The 27597-nt window shown below is 42.8% G+C and overlaps 1 protein-coding gene across 1 annotated transcript in view; it reads right to left on the bottom strand.

Annotated features, from left to right (window-relative positions):
- HADH (hydroxyacyl-CoA dehydrogenase) overlaps positions 1 to 13509 on the bottom strand; it is a 47627-nt gene extending 34118 nt beyond the window's left edge. The window contains exon 1 of the mRNA XM_032333094.1: positions 13270 to 13509. Coding sequence (XP_032188985.1) covers positions 13270 to 13401 — 132 coding nt within the window. The 5' untranslated portion in view covers positions 13402 to 13509. The remainder of the gene's footprint in view (positions 1 to 13269) is intronic.
- Positions 13510 to 27597: the final 14088 nt, after the last annotated feature.

Here is a 27597-nt window from a genome sequence, read left to right as displayed (position 1 = left end):
GTGCTCTTTTCTCTGTGCTCTAGCTCCTCAGAGCTAGATTCTTACTGGTCTTATGCTGCTACTTTATACTGAAGTAAACTGTGTCATTTAGATCTTTGTCTAGCAATCTCTGCTCCCAGGTGAAATTCCTTATGGCATAAACTGATTTGGTCTTTATACCTTCTAGTAATTACCACATGCCTTGCACATGGTGGCTGTCCCAAAAGTAACTGGTAAATACTAAATTCTTTGGAGCACAGTAACCTGAGCCTGTACTCTTCTCCAGCCACACCCCACTTCTTCCTCCTCCATACTATTTTATGGCCTCATGCCCCAGCCCAGGTGGCTCCCTCCACTGGGAAGCCCCATTTCCCTTACTGCTGCTTGGGGGACTCCAGTCATCTTTTAGAATTCAACACAGAGGCTATTTCTCCTTTAGTGACATGTCTCCCAAACTTTAACAGATGTGGTCACTTGGAACCTCTACTGACTTACAGATACAAGAAAATCTTTCATATAGGACTCCAAATACTGAAAGAAAAAGCACAGAGCTGTTGTAAGCCACCAGCTATCAATGGCTGCTCCATTATGTAGGCAGTGCAGTCACCAGGATATGGACACAACAGATAAATCAAAACCAAACTGGTCACAGGTTATTTTATGTTGTAAAATCTTACAAATTTCAGAATAACAGGCACTAACCCATCGGTATATAGGAGAAAGTCCAGGTGTGAAAGATAAAAGATAAATTGGACATGGGAAAGTTGACCAACACCAACTTTTAATGGTGAACTCAAGATAAAACCTAGAGATTTTTTCAAAAAAGCTGTTGCATCATCCACTTCAGAGTCTGAATTTGCTGTTACCCCAAATACCAACACAGGGTGGGTCTGGCACACTCCTATGTGTAGTCCAAGCAGAATTTCCAGTAGAGGCACCTGGGTGGCTCAGCTGGTTAAGCGCCTGACTCCTGACTTCCGCTCAGCTCGTGATCTCAGGGTCTTGAGCATGCCCCACGTCAGGCTCCATGCTCAGCATGGAGTAGGCTTGATATTCCTCTCCCTCCTCCTCTGCCCCTCTACCAGCTTGCTCTCTAAAGAAATAAAGTCTTTGGGGACGCCTGGGTGGCTCAGTTGGTTGGATGACTGCCTTCGGCTCAGGTCATGATCCCGGAGTCCTGGGATCGAGTCCCGCATCAGGCTCCCAGCTCCATGGGGAGTCTGCTTCTCCCTCTGACCCTCTCCTCGCTCATGCTCTCTCTCACTGTCTCTCTCTCTCTCAAAAAAAAAAAAAAAAAATCTTAAAAAAAATAAATAAATAAAGTGTTTACAAAAAAAAAGAAATAAAGTCTTTGAAAAAGACTCCCATTAATATAAATTTCATATACATATATATAGCACAATATATGCATATGCCTTTTTTGAGAGAGAGAGAGAGAGAGTGTGTGTGTGCAAGCTGAGGGCAGGGAGGAGCAGAAGGAGTGACTCTTAAGCAGGCTCCACACCCAGCATGGAGTACAACTCAGGGCTCAGTCTCACCACCCTGAGATCATGACCTGAGCCAAAATCAAGAGTTGGACCCTTAACTGACTGAGTCACCCAGGTGCCCATATACATATGCCTTTTTTATATATACTTTTAAAATGTCCCTTTTTCCTTATCATAAAAGAGGTATCATACAGATCAAGTCAGATCTTATGTATTTAAAAGTCTTACCTTAAGGTACCTAAAAAGATTTACTTATTTCAGAGAGAGAGAGAGAGCTCGCGGATGAGCAAGCATGAGCGGAGATAGAGGCAGAGGCAGAGGGAGAAATGGACTCCCAGAGCGGGGACCTCCCCCAAGTACATCCTGATTCGAGGACCCCAAGATCATGACCTGAGCCAAAACCAAGAATCAGACGCTTAACCAACTGAGCCAGCCAGGTGCCACTGGCCTTAGGATATTTAAACCACGAAAACTTTCATCTGTATCAGGTCACATCCCAGATGTAACAGACAGGAACTCTATCTGCCTCCACTAGTTAGTCGTTCATGCTTGTATTTCGTTCTCTGGACACTGAAGTCCTCAAGAGCAGCAACCACGGAGTACATTTTACCCACCCTAAAACCCAGCCCATGCAAGACACTTAATATTGGTGAAAAGAACACATGAATAATAGATTTCTAAAAAGCCTTAGTTCAGAGTTCTCAATAAGTCATGACTATACAGAATGGCTAAAATTAACAACACAGGAAACAACAGATGTTGGCAAGGATGCAGAGGAATGGGAACCCTCTTACACTGCTGGTGGGAATGCAAACTGGTGCAGCTGCTCTGGAGAACAGTATGGAGGTTCCTCAAAAAGTTAAAAATAGAGCTACCCTATGACCCAGCAATCGCACTCCTAAGTGTTTACCCAAAGGACACAAAAAATATAGATTTGAAGGGATATATGCACACCAATGTTTACAGCAGCCATTAACAACAGCCAAACTATGGGAAGACCCCAATGCCCGCTGACTGAGAAACAGACAAAGAAGACATGGGGTGTGTGTGTGTGTGTGTATGATGGAAAATTATCCAGCCATAAAAAAGAATGAAATCTTGCCATTTGCAATGATATGGATGGAGCTAGAGGGTATTATCCTAAGCAAAGTAAGTCAGAGAAAGACAAATACCACATGATTTCACTCATTTGTGGAATCTAAGAAACAAAACACATGAACATGGCAGTGGGGGAAAGAGAGGCAAACCAGGAAACCAACTCTTAATTATAGAGGACAATCTGAGGGCTGCTGGAGGGAAGGTGGATGGGGGTTTAGGCTGGACGGGTGATGCGTATTAAGAAGGGCACTTATGATGAGTATGTAAGTGACTAATCACTAAATTCTACATCTGAAAGTTAACACTGTATGTTAATTGGAATTCAAAAAAAAAAAAAACTTGAAAAAAAAGTCATGACTGTAACTTGAAACTATAACAACTTTTCCATAACTTTCAAGTTACTTATGAAAAATCACATTACTTTGAAAAGTACAGTAACAACAACAGAAAGAGCTAATAAACACAGTCCTTTAGTCAATGCTACAAAAGTCTCTGTTATGTTGGGAAGCACATTAACTGTTTTCTGGCACTGGTGGTTAAGATGGCAGGCAAAAGCAGAACTGAAAGACAACTGCTGTGCAGTATGAGTGATTTAAAAAATGAACTTACGCTTAATTTCCTCCAGCATGTGAACGGGCCTTGTACCCTTTTATCAAAGGGGTTGTGGGCAAGGCTAGAGGCATGCAAACCCTGTATTTGTGACCATCTGAGGGGCACATGTGTGAGCCACATCAAGGATGGCCACAGACACACAGGTTGTTTCTCTATCACACCAGGGAAATGAAAGCACCTTAGCTTCTGACAACTGCTACACAGTCAGAGATGAGCAAAAGCATTTATTGTTCATGTTTATTAGCTACAGATAATTAGCTACAGATTTTTAGATCAGAAAGACACCCTAACAATCAGTCAGTGTGGTGGCTTTCAAACTTTTTTAACCATAAAATCCTTCTACAGGAATGCATACGGAAGAGTGATACGTAAAACAGAGGTCAGGGGAGGGAGGTCTGGGAACCACTGAGGAGACTCAGAGAACCCTTACAGTCCATCAGAGCTTTAGTGTAAAAATCTCTAACCTAGTCACATCCCTTAGGATGGCTAAGACAAAAAAACAAACGAATGAACAAAAACCAGAAAATAAGTCCTGGCAAAGATATGGAGATATAGGCACCTTTGCCCACTGCTAATGAAAATGTAAAATGTTGCAGCTGCTTTGGAATATGTTACAGTAATTCCTAAAAAATGGAAAAATTACATATTATCCAGCAATTCTACTTCCAGTTATATACCCAAAAGAACTGAAACCAAGGACTCTCAACAGCCCTTGTTAGTTCTATGTATACCCATATTTACAGCAACATCAGTCACAGTAAGTGGAAGCAACCTGAGTGCCCCAAGACAGATAACTGGAGAGACAGAATGTGGTATATACATCACTCCATTAAAAATATTCCAGTGTACTATTATTCCTTAGACAGGAAGGTAACTTGGACACATGGTACAACACAGATGAACCTTGAAGATATAATATTAAGTGAAATATGCTAGTCACAAAAAGAAGACTACTGTATGATTCCACTTAGGTCCCTAGAACAGTCAGAGACAGAAAGTGGAATGGTGGCTTCTAAAGGCTGGGGAAGGAGGGGGAAGTTATCGTTCAAAGGGTTCAAAACTTCAGTTTTGCAAGATTCAGAGTTCTGGAGATAGATGATGGTGATGGTTTTCCAACAATGTGTATATGCTCAAATATCACTGCACTGCATACAGGTCTCCCCCACTATCTGGAAGTAGAGCATTCCCATAACACCTTTCGTAAGCCAAAATGGTATAAAGTGAAAAAGCATTTATCATTAATTTATACAGGAAAATTCTGAACCTCCTCAGACCCCAAAAATAACCTCTTGAGCTCTTTTGATATGTTAGGACACATCTTGCTGATGCATACACAAAATAAACGAAGATAAAGCACAGGTGCTCGCAGACACAGTTCAAAGCCCTGGTGGCTCCTGCTGAGCGTGGTTCCCAGGAAGGAGCCCCTCCAGCTGTGCATGGCCTCTCTCACCACAGCCCCGCCTCTCTCACAGCTGGCAGCCAAACAAGTGCTGAATGCTTTTTCACCTATTTTTGCAACAGCAAAAGTCCTCCATGGCTTTCCCTCAGTTACCAAAAAGAGACTGATGTAGATCTTTCAGAAAAGCAGTATGGCATAATGCAAGCTCTTGGAAGATGGGGGGAAACCCACATGTAAAAATGGCTAAAATGATCGATTTTATGTTATGCCTATTTTACCACAATTAAAAAAACAAAAAACAAGAAAACAAAAAACCTTTGTTCCATCCCAACACAACACTTTCATTTTCCTGAGGAAAGAAACAGAACTAAAGCAGAAAAACCATTCACGTAAGATCACTCTACAGGTAGTAGCGTTCTACCCAAAAAGGCACTTCCATCTATAGCACTTATTCCTCCAAACTCTTCAATGGCCCCTGGGAACCAAAGAATAGAACTTCAGTTCCCACATACGGCTTGGGAAGCCCTCCACAGTGGAGACTCACCTCTGCTCCAGACGCACGGCTCCCTGATGCCGACCACTTCACCACCACGGCCTCCACGCCTACTACTGTCTCCTCTCCTGGCCTCTGCTCGGTCCACGCCATCTCCGCAGCTTCCCCTCACTAACTAAGCCTCAGTATCGCACAGACAACGTCTGAGTTTCACACATACTAAGTGCTGAGTACACAGATAATAAGTAAGATCACTTGAGACCTCCCACCCCAAGATCTTAGCTCTGGGCTAGCTGTCCCTCCTGCACTCTGGTAATGGCCCTGCACCCACCTCACTGCTCTGACCATCTGTTTCAGCCTTGTCTTCCCTACTTCCCCACCGTAGGCTCCTGACAAAATGTCATTTGTCTCTGTGTACTGGGCACCAAGACCAAGGAAATACCCCCGGGAAATACCCACCCCAGGAAATACTGACCAAACAGAGCTGGTAGGAAAGCTAAGATGAGATCAGATCTCCTGAAGGTCCAGGGTTCTTTTCATCAGTGTAGCTGAAGGCCCCCCGCCAATGTGAAAATAATTATATTACCGGAGGTTCTTACTTAGAAAAGAATTTCACGTGTTGCGCCTGCAAAGAAACCACACTCATTCTTCTTGAATTATGCAGCAGTGCCCCCCAAGTTATTCCCAACTTTTGAGGAGGAGATGGCAGTGGAGAAATGGAACAGAAAAATAAAGGTCTTTTGTTCGTTCTCCCATAGACAGCTGATGTTCTTACAATAAAGAGGGCTCTGCCTACCATTTTTAACTTGAGCAACCATAATTTTTTTTTAAAGATTTTATGTATTTATTTGACACAGAGAGAGAGAGTTCACAAGTAGGCAGAGAGGCAGGGCAGAGAGAGAAGGAGGGGAAGCAGGTTCCCCGCTGAGCAGAGAGCCCGATGCGGGGCTTGGTCCCAGGACCCTGAGATCTTGACCTGAGCTGAAGGCAGCGGTTTAACCCACTGAGCCACCCAGGCGCCTGAAGCAACCATAATTTTAGTGAGCCCATTAGGAACTCCTGTTTTTTGTTTTTTTAAAGATTTTATTTATTTATTTGACAGACAGAGATCACAAGCAGATAGAGAGGTAGGCAGAGAGAGAGAGAGAGGAGGAAGCAGGCTCCCCGCTGAGCAGAGCGCCCGATGTGGGACTCGATCCTAGGACCCTAAGATCATGACCTGAGCCGAAGGTAGAGGCTCAACCCTCTGAGCCACCCAGGCGCTCGGGAACTCCTGTTTTGTATTATAGTACCTACCCACTGAAAGACCTTGAGGACAAGCAATCTATAATGGAAAAAAAATTATTTGAAGGCTATGTCCTCATAGTTCCATGACTTCCCTAGCCTTGGTGGAAGGCAGGCTTAGCCAGAGAGAAATATTTTTAGACCAGGGTGCTTCAGAGCTGTAAAAATAGGCCAGGTAAAGAACACACTTGTCAAAGCCCCAGAGTACTCCAGCCACTGGGCCAAGGAAGCAGGCCAAGCAGAAGCATGCTGGTTTTATGTATTTTTGCAAACAGATCACCAGATCTGAAGCAGCTTCTCCAAAGCATAACCTGAATGGTAAGTGTATGAGAACTCTGTCACCTGGTACAGAGCGCTGTCTCATACGCCTCTACACGACAGGAGGTTCGTGGGGCATCAGCATTACGCTGCCTCCGAAAACTATTCTGACTTCCTTCCAACTCCCAGAATAAGTGCACCAAGTGAGCACTCATGATGCTGACTGTAGCCAGACATTGCTTTTCCTCTGCATCAAGACCCGCCCTTGAGCACATGGTTGGATTCAGGAAGGAAAAAAGTCATAAATCAGATGTGTCTCTCAGAGCTGGCAATTCTGGGTTTATGATTACCTCCGATTGTGCAATCCCTTCAACTCTGCCATCCGCGTGGGCTGTCTTCGCTAGCTTCGACAATCCAAAATAAGGCATTCCACTGAGGCTTTCAATCACGACTGCCACCATAACCAGCTGGTTGATTCTTAGAACAGTGTAATTGATTAGTTGGCCTTTTTTTTTTTTTAACTTGATTTTTATATTTCAAAAAGGATTTCTAAAAAGCCAAAGAAATGTGCCTTCATTTTCAGATGAGAAGAACACATTTTTTTACAATTCGGTAAGCATCTGGATTTGGTAACATAGAGGAAAATAACTTCTCTCCCAGGACTGTCTCCTCCCATCTCCCACCAATTCCGGGAAGGAGAAGAAGGGGCAACTGGACATGTCACTAGCCATCAACAAACCCTTGGTTTGACCCAGCTCTCCAAGATGTTGCCATGATGAATGCTTTCCGAGTAGAAAAGACAGTTACAAATCCAAACTGCTCTCCGTAAGATGAGTACAGCAGTGTCTGCTAGAATGAATGGGTTTTGCTAAAGGACCAATTAAGAGGCTCCCACAACAATTTGAGGATCAATGCCCGGTCCAGGAATTACAAAGGGGAGTGCAGGGGAAAGAACACTCCTCACAGAGAAAAGCCGCAGAGCCTTTTGCAGAATAGAGGAGACTCCGACCGTGACCTCAGCCTCAGAGTGTATGTGGCTGGAGGAACAACAGTGGTAATGACAGAGGGAGGAACGTCGCAGGGAAAGCTGGAGGGGGCAAAGGAAGGGAACTGGCTGAATGATTAAGTCTTGGCTGCAGTTTAAGTCTATTCTTGGCAGAAAGGTGGCATCAGGGAAGCCAAATAGAGATCACCAGGGAGTGATTCCTACTTCGAGTCTAGAGCTAAGGAGAGGTCAAGCTGTTATCTACTGATTCCAGATACCCATGAAAGATCCCCCCCACCCGCGGAGACCACACTTCTCTCTACAACACGGCAGAGGCCAGAGGTCCAGGCAGAATTGTGCTTACCTCGGCTTTGGGGATCAGACACCTTCAAAGACAGTGAAAAGAACTGAGAATAGAGACGTCATCCCTGGATGGGTCTCACAAATCCACACGAAAGCCACATTTACCAGACAGTTGCCACTGAACATGCTAGAGAAGCCGCCGAAGCTCTTTGCGTGGTTGGCTCTCCCAACACTGTGAGGCAATCCTTGCTTGCCGGTAAGGCAAAAGGCAGAGAGGGGTTAAGAGATTTGCCTAAGGTTCCTACGGCAGGGGCCAGGTAGGGTTGGGGGCCAGGCTCTGGGAGGCACCTCCTCCTCTGCTCACTTTCAAGGGTTGGACCACCCCTCACCAGAAACGACTGCATTGTTCGTATACCCTAGGCAGACACAGGATAGACAGCAGCAGTACAATCTCCCTGTGGGCCCTCGAGAGCTAGGCAGTGAGGGGTGTGCCTAAGGTAGACGGGGAGAAGACAGAAGTGGAGGAAAAGAAATCAGAAACTCAAGCAAGGGGTAGGAAACAGTGAGGCTCTATCTAGGATATGGTAGAGAAAACCCCAAACCTGACTGAGGTGCCATTTCGGCTCTACAATGGCCAAATGTATTCTTTGGCATTCTTTTTTTACCTGTTAGCCCCAAGTTTTCTACAGCATCTCCAGGCCCACCCAAGTCCAATGACTAACATGCTGACAGAGGCTGGTCTGGCTGTCCCTCGTGGATCATGAAGATCAGAGAAGAGCTCAGTAAAGAAGTGAACAACGCCACAAGAAAGGAGGGAACAGCTTCAGGACAAATACATCCCACACCCTTGAGGGGGCAGTTAACCCCGGAGTAAAAACATTCCCCTCCAGAAAGAACACCAAAAGGACAGCTGAGAGCCAGGTAACCATGCCAGTCCCCTGTGATCTTGAAACTTATCCCAGGTCACTGCACTGTTTCCAAGCACAGTTCAACGGAGACATATTCACTGTAGCAAAAAAGAAAGAAAGAAACAAAAAAGTAAACAGCACAGAGCAGTTGTGGCCACTCTCCTATCCAGCATCAGAAAATTCAGAGTCTGGGGCATGAACAAATTCAGTGGCCAGGAGGAAAAAAGCTCTCAAGTCCACTTCAGTCTTACGGAGCACCACGAAGTAACACGGCTTAGAACACTCTTCCCCGCCACACTCCAACTTTAATAGTTTAAGGAGCCCTCCCACCCCAGAATTAGTGTGTACTTTTTGTTTCTTAACGGGGTCAGGGGGAGCTTTGGATGAGAATAATCAGGCCTCCAACATCTTCTACACTTTCTTATTTCTTCAAAGAAGTAGAGTACATTAAAAGGAAGGTTGTACCAGGAGCCCTGGAGGAATCCACCTTCTGAAACGGCCATTTCCAGGGAGCCCATTGACTCCCCTGCCCCTGCCCAGTAACTTAAGGAAAGCTATGGTCTCTCTGGGTGCCTCAGATGAAAAAAAGGCAACAAAGCAAAGTTCAGAAAGGACTCAGTCAATAAACAGAAGAAATGCAGAGCTAGTAGCTTTCTTCCTTTTCTCCCCTCCTTCACAGAATAAAAAACAACCTGCCCCTCACTCAAGGGTCATTTAATTCTATAAGCTTCTTTGCTGGCCTAAGTATTTGGCTATAGCTGAACTGGTAATCAGAACCAAGTCAGAAGTCTGTAATGGGCAACAACACAGGTTAACCTTACTAATTATTAACCTGCAGCCTAAGGGATTTTTTTTTTTTTTAATTTAAAACAAACAAAAATGACAGGCAAAGTAGATGCTCTAAGAGAATACACATGTACAAATGGTCTGTGCTCTGATCAAATGTAATGAAGCACAAACCTCACTTATCTGAAACTGTTAAATTGCTTGAAAAATGTGTCAGGCTCCCACAAAATCTAGAAAAAAAAATTTTTTTTTTTTATCCTACTCAGCATGAAATGGGACACTTGGCAAAAGGATACATTTTACAAAAAATTAAAATTGTAACTGGAACTACACCCTGAATAAAATTCAAACTACTTCAGAAAGAGTTCAGGGAAGTGAAGATAAATGCAGAGCTGAGATGCTAGTTTGTGCTTGTGTTTCTACGGCTTCAGTGAGGATCTACCATGGGTGAGAGGACAGTAAAAAGCGACTTCCCTCTTTTCAGAGGTCCATTAGCAAACCAACCACAGTATCAACCACCATTTGTATTCAAGATTAAGCAAGTTGGGGGGTGCCTGGGGTGGCTCAGTGGGTTAAGCCTTTGGCTCAGATCATAATCTCAGGGTCCTGAGATAGAGTCCTGCATCAGGGTCCCTGCTCAGCGGGGAGCCTGCTTCCCCCTCTCTCTCTACCTGCTGCTCTGCCTACTTGGGATCTCTCTCTCTGTGTCCAATTAAAAAAAAAAAATTAAAAAAAAATGATTAAGCAAGTTGGAACCAAATCATACCAATATTCTCCATCTAAATAATACAGTCCTACCTCTGCAGCAACAATCAGAGTTGTGAGTGGATATGAGGGGAGAAGGTCAAATGGACAAGGATGACCACAATGAAGAGAAGTAATTGCAAAGGCAGCTAACATTTTGTGAGCTCTTATTAAGTGATAGACACTGTGCTAAGTGCTTGAATTTTGCTAATTCACTCAATCCTCCCCATACTCCTACCAGGCTAGTACTAGTATTAGTCCTACTTTTAGAAATAACTAAACTAAAAAAAAAAAAAAAAAAAAGTAAACTGAGGCTAGAGGCTAAGTAACTTTCCCATGTTAACACAGCTGGCATGTGAAGCTGAGACAGCATAAAAATCATCCAATTCCTCATACTGAAGTGGACCCATTCTCTATTCAAAACACATCAACTAATTCTTCAGTGGCACTCAATCAGCAAAAGAGACTTACCCAGTGCCAAAAAACCATAGGGCAAGGAGCATAAAGAATGAGGTGATACTGCCTGGGACCGCATGCCACAGGGCAGAATGCAAACACAGATCCACTAAACCACCCAAAACATCAGCAAAACCACCAGAGGCACCCAGGTTCTACAGGAAAGCATGGTTTCCCTCCACAGGATTAAAGCTGTCACCTGAAGTGGGTGAGGTTCTTTTAAACCTTATTATGTAAGATTGGAACTATGTTCCTTATGAATGTTGACTTCTTGGACTTCCAGTCTTTTTTTTCCCCCCTGAGCCCCACACCCAACTTGGGGCTCAAACTCAAGGCACAGATCAAGAGTCCCACTTGGCTGACTGAGCCAGCCAGGCACCCCTAGACTTCTGGTGTTTATCAGCTTTCAGAATGACAATTCCATTATGTTTCCAACTAGCGGGGTAAAAAAACATTTCCCCCTTAATGAAAAGGCACTCCTTGTTCCAACTACTCAAGGATTTGACCCACAAGTATGTGTTTCCATCAATGTCAGTCATTTCTCCCCACTCCTTTCTCAAGTGAATGCTCCATTACCATACCCGTAATTTTAGGAGCTACCTTTATGCCTTTTCATGGATACCTTTTTCATGGTATCCAATAATGGATGCAGAATTGCAAGAACTGAGCAATCCCATTTTGTACAAAAGTTGAGGTGATGCTTTCTACACAGTTTCTGATCTTCTTTCACTGATGTCTTCAAGGTACTGTCCATTTCCTATTCTGTTCTTGGAGACTAAAGCCCTAATAACTTGTCACCAAGACATTGTTTGTTTTTAAGTCAATACATTATTTTACACCTGCCTGCAATAAATTTCACTCTCATAACCTTGGGAGATTTTGGTGGAGCAGAAGGAATACAAGTGCGCTCAAGGCTAAGCTCTCTTCAAGTATGTTATATATAGTATAACATGTGGAACTTCTAGGTTAGAGGGACTTACACCTCCTCACAAAAAACAGATTACTGGAACACCATAACCTAGCAGCCAGGGTATCCAACAATAAAAATGGCAATATATGTCCAAAAACACAATCTCAGAAGAAAAAAAAGGAGAAACTATAAGAAGTCAGATGGATAAAAACATTTTTAAATGTTCTGTTTTTAAGAGAAAATATGAATATGCTGCAAAAAAAAAAACTGCAGGGAGAATTAAAATATATAGCTGTAATAAAAGATTTTTTTAGAGAGAGAAAAAGGGAGACAGGGAGGAGAAGGAGAGGCAGAGGGAGAAAGAGAATCCTAAGCAGGCTCCACACTTAGCACCAGGTGGGGCTTGATCCCACAACCCTGAGATCAAGACCTGAGCCAAAAGCAAGAGTCTGACTTAACTGCCTGAACCACCCAGGCACCCCAGAAGACATTTTTAAAAAGCAAGCATGGAAGTGTGGGCTTGGTTGCAAACAGACACTGAAAAAATTAAACATTCTTGACTGTAGCCACTGAAGTCCAGCACTCCCTTAAGAGAAACTTGGTAACTGCCCGCCCCACCCCCTCCACAATACAAGTTGCAAAGGGCTGGAACGCTAAGAACAAAGTCAGCTAAGAAAATCACAGTTCTCCAATATGAGCTGGAATGTAAGCGCTAAAAATAAATAAATAAATAAATAACAAGTATCACAGTAACCATGTAATCAGTTGCACAACTGACCCCGTACTACTCAGCTCAGGCGAACAGGGCAGAGTCCTGAAGATGAACAATGAGATTAGACACTCTTCCTGGGCCCTCAGCCACTCTACTCCCACTCTCCCCAGAACCTAAACCGCGCTGTTCTTTGCAAAAAGGGTAACAGGTCAAAGTTGAGCAGCCAACGCGTTTGCAATTGGAGGAGTCCCAGGGCCTTGGAAGCTTCGGTTAGGTCACTTTACAAAGTGCTACCAAAAGGATGACTACTACCTTTCATTGTAACCCATAAGCAAAGGAAACACACGGCGGGGGCGGAAAAGAGAGATCATTCAGAAGAGCAGAAAACGGCTCTAACAAAGACTGGAGAATTAGAAAACACGGAATAAAAACAAAACTAACTGATCGCAGTCCGGGTCTCCGGAAGCAAATTCGGTCTAAGCCGAGCAGCGAGCGCGCAAGTTATTCCTCAGTATTGTGCACATGGAATACTATCTTCTCTGCACGGCCCCATTCCGAAGTGCATTCAGAAACTTTCCACAGAGCCTCCGTCGGACCCTGGGGGCGGCTGGAATTTAGAGACCAGGAACCTGAGGCTCAGTCCAAGGACATTCGTTCTTTGGGGGACTGCAGGAGTCAGGCCCAGACTCGAGACTTTTCAACTGCACGGGTGGGGGGCGGGATGGCATCTCCTCCGGCTTCCCGCGGACGCCGGCCTCCCGGCGGAGCAGCCACGCCGGGTCTCCGCGGGCCAGGACCAGCCCGGAAGCGTGCGCAGCAACCCGAGCGGGGTACGCCGCCCACCCCGCCGCTCACCTGGGCGATGCCGGCGCCCATCAGCCCGCCACCGATAACCGTCACGTGCTTGACGATGATTTTCTTCGCCGAGGCCGAGGCAGTGGACGAGGAGGACACAGAGCGCACGAGCTGCCGCGTTACAAAGGCCATGCTGCAGACACAAAGGCGGCGACAGCGATAAGACCTCGAGAAGTTAGCCCCCGCACGGGCACTCGCAGTTAGGTGACCTCTGGGGGGCGGAGGCCGAGGCGGTGCCTCCGTCCCGCCCGCCCCCGCGTTCAGTGACATCATCGGCGGCGGGGGTGGAGTCTCGAGGTGCGCCCCGCCCATTGGCCCGGGCCGGCGGGGAACCGCGTTCTAACGGCGGGGCGCGGCTTCCGGCCCAGCGCGGGCGGGCGCGGCTACGGCCTTCAGGCGGGGAAAGGGGCGTGGTCGCGGGGGCGAGGAGGGAGCGCGCGCGGGCGAAGAGCGGTGGGCTCCCTGCGGCCGCGGGGCGGGGCTTCGGTCCCCTCGCGGTGCAGGCGTCTGCTCGGAAAAGGCGCTCGTGAGAAGAAGCGCGGGCGGTGAGGTTAAATCCTCGCCCTTGAGGCGTGTGCGTCTATCGGCGCCGGATACAGACTTGCAGATTCGCGGTAGTGATCGTTTTAATGCGGTGGGTATTGGCCGTTCCTGCGGAAACGGAAGGAAACAAACTGCTCGTACCCAATACAAACGGCTGAGGACCCCTGCGTCGCAGCACAGAGAACAGGCCCGCGGGAGGGAAAGGGCGTTGACCTGTGGGGACCCATGTCAACGTCAGCGTCTGTCAGTGCAGTGAAAGTGGACGGTTGAAGGTCGAAAAGCAGCCGTTGTGATGTAACGTGCGCAGGAAGCGGAGGAAAAAAAGATGCCTCGCCAAGTAACGGAAGATGCGGATACCCGTTAGGTCAGTCTTCTCGTTCATGTGAATGATTTCTGGTTACTGTACTTTAGTAATCCACAGTCTTTATTATTTTTAAATACATAATAAGACTCCACAAACACACCATCCAAACAAAAATCGGCCTCTTCTGTCAGAAGGAATCCACACAGTGAACCCAGTGTTCGCCATGCCTTTGCTTTGGTCTCATTTTTTATCTGTAAGATGATGGGAGAAGTTGTTGCTCAGAGCTCTGTTAGGATTGGAGCAATACTAGGATCACTACTGCTTAAGGAGACAGCGTTACATCCGAGTAACTAAAGTCCATTGAGTGCTAGAATGTAGCAAATGCAAAAGCCAGTGGGACTGGAAATGGATAAGAAAGATTACACAGAGAACACTAGTAACTTGCAAAACAATGAAGAGAGAATTCTAGGCAGAAGAAGCAGCTGCCCATTAAAAAGTAGAAACAGAAGAAAATATTGCGGGGGTGGTGGGACGGAGGATTAGGTGTGGTTAGAAGTGAGGCTAGGATGCTGGATTAGGAGGACGTGTGGAGGTTTCTTGAGGTGGATTTTAGCTTTCAGTTCTCATTCACAAGTTGTGTCTCACGCAAGGCCAGACGTCCAAACATACTCTAGCACTGCCACAATAAACACTTTCTAATTAAAATGTGTGTAATGTAAAACAGTGCTCAAGGATGCTATATTTTCAGATCGTGATCTGTTTTCCCCTGGGAAGAATTACTGTTGCCATGTTTTTAGTGGCTCTCAAATCTGAGGCTGTCTGTTAGCTAAAGGTGTGAGGGAAAGAATAGAGCACAGACATGGACGTCAGGAGTCCTGGCTCTGTCACCTGTGTGCACTAGGACTCTTGCAACACTTGCTCTACCTGGGCTCCAGCATCCTTGTCTATCAAAGGAAATGAGGGGATTCCACACTAAGACACAGCCCCCAGTTTACAGTCTTCTTGATGTGGGAAACAAAGCAGAAGAGAAATGAATTTTCTTACTACCCACAGGCCATGGACAAGTCCTTGAAACAGGCAGAATGACATTCCTCTAAGGACTCAACTGCCTCGATGTTAATGTTTTTGCTAAGGGCAAAAGGCAACTTTAGCCCAACGCCCAGGATCTTGTAAGTCTATTTTTTAAAAGATTTTATTTATTTCATTTTGCAAGAGAGAAACTACTTTAACATATAAAAATTCCTTTAGAAATTTCCATTATCTCTAACCCCCCCCAAGATACATGTTGGCAATTACCTCCCAAGTCCATGGCCCACCGATATGGATCTGAAGGGTCTCATGACTAAGGTTTTATTAGAAAGTAATAAATGACCTTTTCTAACAATAGCTAGCCCGCTCACGTTCCTGGAAACCTTGCTTCCAAAATGCCTTAGAGACTTAACTATCCGTATCCCCTCCCAACTTGAAAGTATATAATGGACCACTCCTCATGACCCCACTGCAGCTCTTTCTTTCCACGGCTCCTGTCCCCATGCTTCAATAAAACTAGCTTTTTGCACCAAAGAGTACAAAAACCAAGAAAGAGTTCTTTCTTGGCCTTGGTCTTTGAACCCTAACATCTTTCCTCCATCATTCCACTCTCATCATTTCCATCATTTCCACTCCAGCCCCGTCCTGATCAAATGACAGAATAAAATCACTTTCTTTTACCAAGACTGCGAGACTTTTCCCAAGTGTAGCCTTGGCCTTTCAGGGATCCAGTAATAGTTTCTGTGGTCCCTGACTGGTACCTTCACCCTGTTCTTGGGGGTTCTGTCATTTCTCTCTACAGAAAGAGAGGGGTACCGGGAAGCATGACCCTGCTCACTGAACCAGTTTGGAGACTGCAAAGGGAAGGACTGGCACAGAGAATGGAGTAAGTGATGACTGCTTTTATTTTTGTCTCATAAATGGATCATTGTAATACTTAAAAAATACATATCAAAGAAGGATTATTTGCAAATATATATCGTGGAGGCCCTGGAGAGTGGCAGAAGCAGGGAGGACAGTAGGTCCTTCAGATGTGCTGCAACTGCTCTGCACAGGGGAATGCGAGGGACTGTGGAGGAGGTTAGCTTGGGGTGAGTAGCAGGGTGTCTGTGGGGTGTCACAGGGGTAGCAGCTAACATACTTCGTGAATGCTCAATTTGTTGACTCTTCGCTGATCACGTTTCTGCTCTTCACCAGTGTGCTAAACTACTTCCTCAGAGTAGTGAGAGTGAGTAGAAGATTGTCAAGTGGAAAAAGAGTTACAATGATGTTCCAGACAGAGGATTGTATCTGTAGATTGTGAAGGAACACAGAAGAGAAAATGGTCTGGAAATACAATTAATATAGAATAACCATAAATATGAGATTGGAAGCTGGCATGGGCCAGATCAGGGTGGGCCTTTTTATGAGAGTCGTGGTCACAGTTACATTTAAATTTTTATTTAGAAATAATTACAAACCCATAGAAAAATTATTAAGAATAAGAATAATGCAAAGAAACCCATACACCCATATTTACCTATTGTTAATATTATATACATTTGCTTCATCTTTTTTTTTTTTTTTTTGAGAGAGAGAGAGAGAGAGCAAGCAAGGGACAGAGGGAGAGGAAGAGAGAGAGAGAATCCCAGGCAGGCTCCATGCTCCCCATAGAGCCCAAAGTGGGGCTCAATCCCATGACTCCAAGATCATAATCCAAGCCAAAGTCAAGAGACCCACACCCAACTGACTGAGCCACCCAGGTGCCCCTGCTTTGTCATCTTTTTTCTTATCATTTATCTATGTCTACCTCTCTAAATATCTTTATCTATCCATAATATTTAAGATATGTATAACATGTAGAGAGAAAGATATACTTCCTGAGCCATTTGTGGGTAAGTTACACATATCATGGTTCTTCATCCAGTATTTTAGTGTGTATTTCCCAAGAATTGGGTGGCTCTCTTATATAACACAGCACAGTTGTCAACATTGGTAAATTCAATATTGTTACAACATTTCTATCTCATTGAGCACCAGTATTTCAATTTAGTTAATTGATCCAGTAATACCATTCATAGATTTTTTTTTTCTTCTAGTACTGAATCCACTCTAGGGTCAGATATGGCATTTAGTTTCATCTCTCTCTCTCTCTCTCTCTCTCTCTCTTTAAATAACAGATTTATTGAGGGTTTAGTTAATTTGTCATTATTTTTATGTTTAGGTACTGGCTTTGTCATGAACATTGTGTTTGTGAACAAGGAAACTATATAAAGGACTTAAATATCCTTTGGAGAGATCTTTTAAAAGCTATCATTGACAGCTCACTTCTCAGCCTGTGCATATGAGGTGGGAAGAGAGTGGCTACACAAATTCAGACCGGAAAAAATACAATGAGGACAAATGCTCCCAAACAACATGGTGGGAGAAGAACAGAGTTTTGTGTCATCTTTTAGAATTAGAAATGCCAAATTGGTATATTCCTTGTGGAAAACTTTCTTTTAAACGAAGCACACATCATACATAAAGGAAATCTGAGTAGTAAGACTGAATAAGAACTATAGGATATACAACCTTCAATAACATTGTTACAGTTGTAATTTAATCATAAGATATTTGAGAATTACAAACCATGATCTTCTAGTCTGTTTGATTTGACATTCTGATATTCCTTATACTATTTTGTAAATATACTTATACACCTTGTCATTTTTTTCTTTGAAATAAAACTGCAACTAGATTCGAGCCATCTTTGCAAGATGTATTTTGCATTATGAATATGTTCACATGATATGTCTAAGACTAGCTTCACAGTAAATCAATGCAGGATGGGGCTGGGTGTAGATGAAATAAGATTTGTTTAACTTCTGTAGGTATTGTCCGTAATAAAAAAATAAAAAGAGGAAAACTGCATATGGTATTAAAATGTGTTCAATTATGGTCATTACTTTTATTTGCTTGCATTGTGAAATATGGTTTTAAAATTTTCATCTTGGCTCCTGGATAAAATCATTTCATTATCCTTTATCTCAAATACAGTGTTTGGCCTAAGTGTTAAAAATGCTTTATTAAAGAGATTATTATTAAAAAAAAAAAACATGATTTACATCCTTGTTTGTAGACTCCTCTTCAATGAAATACCATTGAGTCAATTTGTTACATTCCTATTATATTTCAGATTATCATGTTAGTTGTTGCAAAAGAGATTTATTTCACATATCACACAGCTCAAGTGTGCAGTTCAATGGCTTTTACCAAAATGGTATAACCTTTACCATAAATCGGTTTTAAAATTTTCATCCCCCCAATAAGATCCCTAATGCCCTTTTAAAGTTAATCCTCATTTCTACTTCCAGACCCAGGCAGTCAAACATCTACTTTCTGTTTCTGTATACTTACCTGTTATAAAACACTTCATATGAATGGAATCATTTAAATACATTGTCTCAGCAAAATGTTTTTTAACTGTGGCTTCTCCGTGGTATACTATGTGTCAGTGGTTCATTCCATTTCATTACTGAATAATATTTTACTGTATACATCTACTCTATTTTGTCTATTTGTTCACCAGTTGATAGACATTTAGGTTGCTTCTTGTTTGGGACTATAATGAATCATGCTGATAGGAACATTCTCTTGCAAGTGTTTGTTTCCCCAGTTACCTGGGGATGGAATTGCTGAGAAGTAGGGTAGTTTTATGTTTAACTTTTTGAAAAGTCATAAAACCGTTTCCTTTTTTTTTTTTTAAGATTTTATTTATTTATTTGACAGGGAGTGGGGAAATGGGTAGAAGGAGAAGCAGGCTCCCCACTGAGCAGGGAGCCTGACATGGGGCTCAATCACAGAACCCTGAGATCAGGACCTGAGCCAAAGGCAGATGCTTAACTGACTGAGCCACTCAGGTGCCTCCCACAGAACTGTTTCAAAAGTGATGGTACCATTTCATATAATCACCATCGACAGACAGTGGTTTCCATCTCTCCACATCTTCACCAATACATGTTATTTTCTGTCATTTTATTATGGTCATTTATTATAGTCTCTATTTTCTGTCTTATTTCTCATTCTAGTGTGAAATGGTATCTCCATGGTTTTATTTTGGATTTCCCTAATGTTGAATATCTTTTCATGAGCTTATTAGCCATATATGTATCTTCTCTTTGAAAACATCTGTTCATATCTTATATACTTTTTCATTGGTTTTATTATTGGTTTGGACTCACAAGTTTTCTAATTTTTCCAAAGGTGTATAATTCATTACTGGATTTAGTTATTTTGAGATTCAAATTTTTCTAGATTGGGCCAGTGGGAACCTCTTCAGATGATTTCTTGTGACATTTCCCCATTCTTTTCTCAACACCTCCTCACTTTCTGGCATAATGAAGCTACACTGCCTTAGTTCCAGAAAGAATCATTTTGTGATGTGCTCCAGTTCCTTTTAATGGGAATGATATTGGAGACCGAGGTCTGGGCACAGCTATACTTTAATAAGATTAGTCTGGAAGCTTTCTGAAGGGTATATTTGTTCTCTATTGCTATGCGATAAATTATCCTAAAACTTAGTGGCTAAGGGTGCCTGGGTGGCTCTGTTGGTTGAGTGTCTGCCTTTGGCTCAGGTCATAATCCCAGGGTCCTGGGATGGAGTCCCAATGGGCTTCCTGCTCAGTGGGGAGCCTGCTTCTCCCTCTGCCTTTCTCTCCCTCTCATAAATAAATTAAGAAAATCTTTAAAAAAAAAAAAAAAAAAAAAGGTGGTGCTTGGGTAGCTCAGTTGGTTAAGCAACTGCCTTCCATTCAGGTCATGATCCTGGAGTCCCAGAATCAAGTCCTGCATTGGGCTCCCTGTTCCAAGGGGAGTCTGCTCTCCCTCTGACCTCTCCACTCTCACGATCTCTCTCTCTCTCTCAAATAAATAAATAAAACAAAACCCCCCAAAACAACAAAATAAAACTTAGTGGCTAAAGTAAATGATTTCATGGTTTTTGTGTGTCAGAGAATCAGGAGCAGAAGAGCTAGGTGGTTCTAGCAAATGATTCTTCAGGAGGTTATAGTCAAGATATCATGAAAGGCCATAGTCAACCAAAGGCTTCACTGGGGCAGGGATGTCTGATTCCAAGATGGTTCACTTACATAGCTATGGGCAGGATGTGCCAGATTCTTGCTATTAGTAGGAGGCCTCAGCTCCTTGCCATATGGACCTCTCCAGAGGGTCACTTGTGTGTCCTGACAATGTGGCAGCCGGCTTCTCCTGGAACAAGTGATCCAAAGAGAACAAAGCAGAAGCCACATATTTTTCATGACTTTTCTTCCAAAGCTGCACCCCAGTAACCTAGTGGTCACATGAGTCAGCCATATTCGATGTGGAAGGGAACTACAGAAAGAATAGGTAAGGGCAACCATACAACCTCAAGGTCATAAAGACACTTTCCTACATTATTTTAGAATTCTTGCTTTACTTTTCACATCTAGGCCTGTCACTGTCTAGATTGTTTTTTGTATGTGGTGTGAGATAAGGAGTCAGGGTTCATTTATGCCCGTATGTTGATATTCACCGGATGCAATGCCAGTCATGGAAAATTCCACCCTTTCCCCCACCATGTGACAGTGGCGTCTTTCATCACAAATCAGGTACTCTTATGTGTGTGAGTCTGCCTCACTGGTCTGTTTGACTTTGTGCTGATCCCACACTGTCTTGCTTACTGTAGCTTTAGAAGGAGATTCGACATCTTGGTATCATGATCATTTTGGCTATTCTGGCTCTTTGCTTTTACAAATACTTTTTTTTTTTTTTTTTTTTTTTTTTAGCTTTTGCCACTTCTGCAGCTACTGATGCTTAGCCCCAACCCGGGTAAGACTCTGGTTTAACTGGTCTGGGGAGGAGTCTACGCATCAGCATTTTTACCAAACTCCCCAGGTGAGCCTCACATACTGCCAGAGTTGAGAGTCACTGATGTAGTTGAACTCTCTTCTATGACAGCAGGAAAAATTGAGGCCCAAGGAAGTTAAATGCTTACCAACAGTTACACAGAGAAGGTAACTACAGAATTGGGGCTCCAACCCAGGCGCTATCTTCCAGTCCAGTCCTCTTTCCACTGCCTGTAGCTATTCCTGGATATGCCCACTGTAGATGCATAGCAGAAAAGCAGGGAGGAGAAAGATGCCCAGAAACTTCACAACTCCTTATTTGGGGGTGGGGGAATATTATTAGTTCATGGACACAGCCAAGATGTTCAACATGAGAGGCTATAATGGCGGGACAAGAAACCTGTGGAAGGTCCTGAGCGATCCTCTCTCCAAATCTTTGACAAATGAGGAAACTGAGGCCCAGAGAGGTCATATGGTCAGTTCCTGGCAGAGACACTGGTGTCTGAAGCATGCCATGCCGTTAGTCCCGTCCTCACATTCCTGCTATGTTTGACTTTCTTCCTAGGTATGCCAGCTTGAGCTCTGCTACCTTAGAAGTTTTTGCCTACAACTTACCTCTACACACATCATGGGATGATTCCTGAAAGAAGCAAAGCCTCATTGTTTTCTATGCAATTACATGTCTTATTAACAGAACAGAAAGAACTTACCACTCACATGGGTAAATGGTATTAAGCTAATCTCAGGCCCCCAGAGAAATTATCTCTAATTTCCAATGTAACTCTTGCCTTTAAGATTTTTTAATGTGAAGACCTTTATTTCCCCACAATGGGGCAGCAAAGAGCTTTTCAATACACAGTTACTAGCATGTTGAAAATCTGATAGTGGCAGTACTTTTTATATTTTAAAGTAACTTCCTTAAGCTCTTTTTTTCCCCCTTAAGTGCACAGGCAAGGAACTACAATCATCGCTTTTCATTTAGACTAAATTCTGAAAGTTTTTACCAGAGCTTGGCACATAGTAGCCATTGAAGATATTCCTTAAATAAGAGAATAGATTAAAATAGATGAATATTTTTTAAAAATACCATTTAGGGGCACCTGGGTGGCTCAGTCAGTTAAGTGTCTGTCTTTGGCTCAGGTCCTGGGCCCAGAGTCCTGGGATCGAGCCTGGCATCAGGGTCCCTATTCAGTGGGGAGTTTGCTCCTCCCCCCCCCTTTCTCCCCCTGCTCATGCTCAGTCTCTCTCTCTCACACACATAAATAAATACAATCTTTAAAAAATACCATTTAACGTAGGTGCTTGAAATGAAAGGAAATAAGAATCCTACCTTTGATGTTTTAGGTAAACCCTTAAAATTTGGCATCTTGCTCTCAATTTTCCTTGACCATATGGTAGAGTCAGACCAGGTATGGGAACGTGTGGGTTCTGATTCTGGATCCAACAAGAGTCCATGGTTTGGTCATTTCACTACTGATTCTTCCATCTCCTGAAACTAAATGAAATTATCTTTAAAACTTTCAGCTCTAAAGTTCTGTTGTGTAAAAACCTTAGCCTAAAAAAGATGTGGTATATATAGAGAGATAGATAAATAGATGTGGTGTATATATCTATATATAGATATATATCTCCATACATACATATACACAATGGGATATTATGCAGCCATCAAAAGAAATGAAATCCTGCCATTGGGATGGAACTAGAGGATATTATGCTAAGCGGAGTAAGTCAATCAGACAATCAGAGAAAGACAATTATCAGATGATCTCTCTGATATGAGGAATTTGAGAGGCAGGGCAGGGGGTCGTGGGGGGTAGGGAGGGAAAAAATGAAACAAGATGGGATCGGGAGCGAGACAAACCACAAGAGACTCTTAATCTCAGGAAGCAAACTGAGGGTTGCTGGAGTGGAGGGGGAAGGGGTAGGGATAGATAGGGTGGCTAGGTGGTGAACATTGGGGAGGGTATGTGCTATGGTGAGTGCTGTGAAATGTGTAAGACTGATGATTCACAGACCTGCACCCCTGGGACAAAGAATACATTACATGTGAATTAATTAATTAATTAAAAATAAAAATAAAAAAACCTTAACCTATTGTCATTTCAGACTAAAGAAGTTTCAGTTAAAAAAGCTCAATATGCTTTCAGAGCTACAAAAGCTTTCATTTTATAGAAGAATATTAAAATATCTTGAATCAAACAGGCTCAATGCTGTAAGAAATCACACTCAGGGGGCGCTTGGGTGACTCATTGGGTTATGCCTCTGCCTTTGGCTTAGCTCGTGATCTCGGGGTCCTGGGATTGAGCCCCGCATTGGGCTCTCTGCTCAGCAGGGAGCCTGCTTCCCCACCCGCCCTTCTCTCTGCCTATCTCTCTGCCCACTTGTGATCTCTCGCTCTGTCAAATTAATAAAATCTTAAAAAAAAAAAAAGAATTAAAAAGAAAATTCCCATTAGTCAAAAAAAAAAAAAAAAGAAAGAAAGAAAAAAGAAAAAGAAATCACACTCAAGACCTCAACTGATTAGAGGTGAGCAATTCATAATCAGGTAGACATTTTCATTCACTTACTTTTAAAGGAAAAGATGTTCATTACAGAAAAGTTGAGAAACATAGAAGAGTTGAGAGGAAAACAAAACTTAACCATAATTTTACTATCCAAAAGTCAGTCAGTTTGTTTTTTTAGAAGAAGGGATCATAGTGTATTTAGATTTGTGTCCTCCTTTTAAACTTACAGTGCAATATTTTGAGCACTTTGATGCCATCAAGTTATTAAGAATCATGTTTGTTAGGTAACACCCCATGATTCCACCCTTGCCCCTATTCTGATTATTCTGAACCCAGGGCCAGAGAGAATCCATTCAGCTGCAAGTCGTATCATGTTCCTTCTCTATTCAAAACCCTCCATGGCTCCCGTCTCACTCAGACTGAGCCATTGTCCCTACCATCTGTGCTCTCTTCCAACTTTATCATTTCCTCTCCTACTACCATCCTTCCTGTACGCTCTGTGCAGATGTCCCGTTCATGGCCCCTGCACTGAGGCCTGTGGACTTGCCGTCCTTCTGCCTCGAGGTCCTTCCCCTGGGTCTTCACTCAAATATCCACTGCCCAGTGAGGCTTTCTCTGTCCTCTCTACCTAAAAGCGCAACCTCCCCCTGGTTTTTTTCATCCCTTCAGTGATTTTATCTTGGGCTTTAATATTGGTGACTATATCTACACGTATTATTTATCTTATTCACTGTCAGTTTTTCCTCTTTTGGAAATTAAGTTCTTTCATGTCAGAGATCTTCACTTCGGTTGCTTCTATACCCCAATATCCAGAGCAGGTCTCATAATTCTTTAATGTGTGAGTGAGTCTGGCTATGACATTGCCCATAGTGTTGAGCATTTGGACTGCTTGTCTTTTTCCTCCTTTCTCTTTTGCTATCAAGTATATGACTGCAACGAATAACGAATAACTAATCCAAAACTATTTTTTCTATCATTGTTACCCATAGTTACATCTTAGAAGTAGAACTGATTGAGCCAAGTGGGATGAATATTTACTTAAGAAAACTTCTGGGAGGAATGAGTTTTAATTTACAGAGGAGTTGTAAAGGTAGTGCAGAGAGTTCAAGTGTTCCCTTCCCCTAATTTTGATATCTTACATGACCATGATATACTTCTCAAAAATGAAGACATTGGGCGCCTGGGTGGCTCAGTGGATTAAGCCGCTGCCTTCGGCTCAGGTCATGATCTCAGGGTCCTGGGATCGAGTCCTGCATCGGGCTCTTTGCTCGGCAGGGAGCCTGCTTCTCTCTCTCTCTCTGCCTGCCTCTCTGTCTATTTGCGATCTCTCTCTGTCAAATAAATAAATAAAATCTTTAAAAAAAAAAAATGAAGACATTAACACTGAAGACAATGCTATTAACCAAACTCCAGACTTCCCTGGGATTCTCAGGTTTACCTGGTAATGTGGTATTCTGGCCCAGAATCCAATGTAAACAACCAGTCTGCAGCTAGGAACAAATACTTTAAAAACCTTCATGCATAGTCTTAAATTTTATCCAGAAGTATAGTTTCAGTGTAATTGCGAACAGCAATATATGAACACTTCTCTCTAATCAATATTTGGTATTTTCCTTTTAAGATGTATCCTTAAAATTTCATGGGTAAAAAATGGTATCTTACTGTTTTAGTTGCATTTTCAATGAATTTAAACATTCTTTCATATATTGGTCATTTGTATTTCCAAAATTTTGTGTGTCTTTCACCTATTTTTGTTTACTTTTTTAGTAGGCTCCATGCCCAATGTGGGGCTTGAACTCCCGATCCTGAGATCAAGAGTTGCATGTTCTATCCACCAACACAATCAGGAAGCCCCTCCCTATTTTTAAAACTGGGTGTTCCATTCACTGAGTTATAAACAATCTATATATTAGGAATATTAAATTTTTGTCAAGACTGATATATTTTTCATGATTTGCCAACTGTCATTTTAGAACATGAGTTTTCCCTTTTTATGTCATCAATCTACTGTGCTTTGTATTTGTGATTGAATCTATTTTTTATTAACATATAATGTATTATCTGTCCCAGGGGTACAGGTCTGTGAATCATCAGTCTTACACAATTCACAACACATACCATAACACATACCCTCCCCAATGTCCATAACCCAGCCTCTCTATCCCTCCCCGCCAACCCTGAATCTATTTTTTTATGCTTAAAAAATTAGCTCCCATTCCCCTATCAAATGTTTCATAGATGGATACTTACATATATATAATATATATACATACAATATTGTTTCTGCTTTTTAGACCTAACTTTTAGACTTGGGTATATGAAAAGAGAGAAAATATGTTATTCTTTTTTTTTTTTAATTTTTATGTAATCAGCTTTCTTTAAGTTGGTCTCATTTTTTAAAAAGACTTTATTTATTTATTTATTTATTTGTCACAGAGACAGAGAGAGAGCACAGGGAGAGAGAAGCAGGCTCCCAGCTGAGCAGGGAACCTGACACGGGGCTCAATTCCAAGACCCTGGGATCATGACCCGAGCCAAAGGCAGATGCTTAACCAACTGAAAATGTGTTATTTTAATTTTCTAAATAATTAACCAATTGCCCTAGCACTTTTTTTAAATGATATTATTTCCTGTTCCTTCATGGTGTGATGTCACTTTCATACTAGAGGATATGGTTTTATTAGCTCTATTCTGTTTCACTGATTCATCTGAATATTCTGATGTTAAAATTTAGTAATTCATTTTTTTAAAAGATTTTATTTATTTTTTTGAGAGAGAGACAGAACACAAGCAGGGGGAGGGGCAGAGAGGGAGAGGGAGAAGAAGACTTCCTGCAGAGCATGGAGCCCCCTTTGGGGCTCAATCCCAGGACCCCAAGATTATATGACCTGATCTGAAGTTAGACCCTTAACCAACTGAGCCACCAGGCACTCCTAGTAATTCATTTATTTTAAAAGATAGTATTGACCCAGAAATAAAACGCTCATATATATGGTCATATAATTTTCAACAGGGATACCAAGACCATTCGAGAGGCAAAAGATAGGCTCTTCAACAAATGGTGCTGGGGAACCTGTGTGACCACATGCAAAAGAATGAATTCAGGCATTACCTTACATCACATACAAAAATCGGCTCCAAATGGGTCAAAGACCTAGACAAAAAAGCTGAAACTAACTGTAACATTCTTAAAAGAAAACAGGGGGAAGTTTTGTGACACTGGACTTGACAATGATTTCTTGATAGGACACCAAAGGTGTATATAGGCAATAGAAGAAAAAATAGACACATTGGACTTCATCAAAATTAAAAAATTTGTGCATCAAGATTTTTAAACTGGCAGGAGGTGGAGCGGGTTGTAGGAGCTGAGAGTTTAAAGAAACGGAGTAACCATAAATAGTAAGGAGGGCCTGGAGGAACTGGGTGATGAGTTTAGGCAGCGCCACGTGGGCTGCTAGAACAAAAATACCAGACTGGCTGTCCAATAAATAACAGAAATATATTTCTTACAGTTTTGGAGGCTGGATGTCCAAGATCAGGGCAGAGGACCTGCTGAGAGCTGATTTCCTGGCCCACGGACAGCTGTCTTCACATGGCTCCTCACATGGCGGTGGGGCAAGGGAGCTGTCAGGAGCCTCTTTTCTAAGGACACTAAGCCCTTCTTGAGGGCTCCACCATCATGACCAAGTCACCTGCACAAGGTCCCACTCCAAACACCATCACACTGGGATTAGGCCTGAATATATGAATTTAGGGGGGATGCACAAACATTAGGCTACAGCAGGGAGTTCTCCAGAAACACCACTTTTGAGAGGAAGTGACCTCTGAGCTACGACATCAGGAAGAAGAGTGGGACAAGGAAAAAGCCGTCAGTGGGCTCATCTGTAGGCAAAATCCACGATTGAGGTATTTAAGAAAATTCTTCTCCCAGAGCTGAGAAGTGTTAGACAAATACTCACTACTTTGCCACAGTGGGCTTTTGTAGATTCATCCCTCCCTCAAATAAGGCTGGATTTGGGCATGGGAAATCAGAAACCTGAGGGGCAGCACAGTCCTGAAAGTAACTGTGTTCTGAGGGGGAGAGTTTAAAAGAAGTATCCTC

This window comes from Mustela erminea, chromosome 2 (genome assembly GCF_009829155.1).
Source record: "Mustela erminea isolate mMusErm1 chromosome 2, mMusErm1.Pri, whole genome shotgun sequence".
Lineage (NCBI taxonomy): Eukaryota > Metazoa > Chordata > Mammalia > Carnivora > Mustelidae > Mustela > Mustela erminea.
The sequence above is the reverse complement of the archived record's forward strand: the minus strand, read 5'-3'. Positions and strand labels throughout refer to the sequence as shown.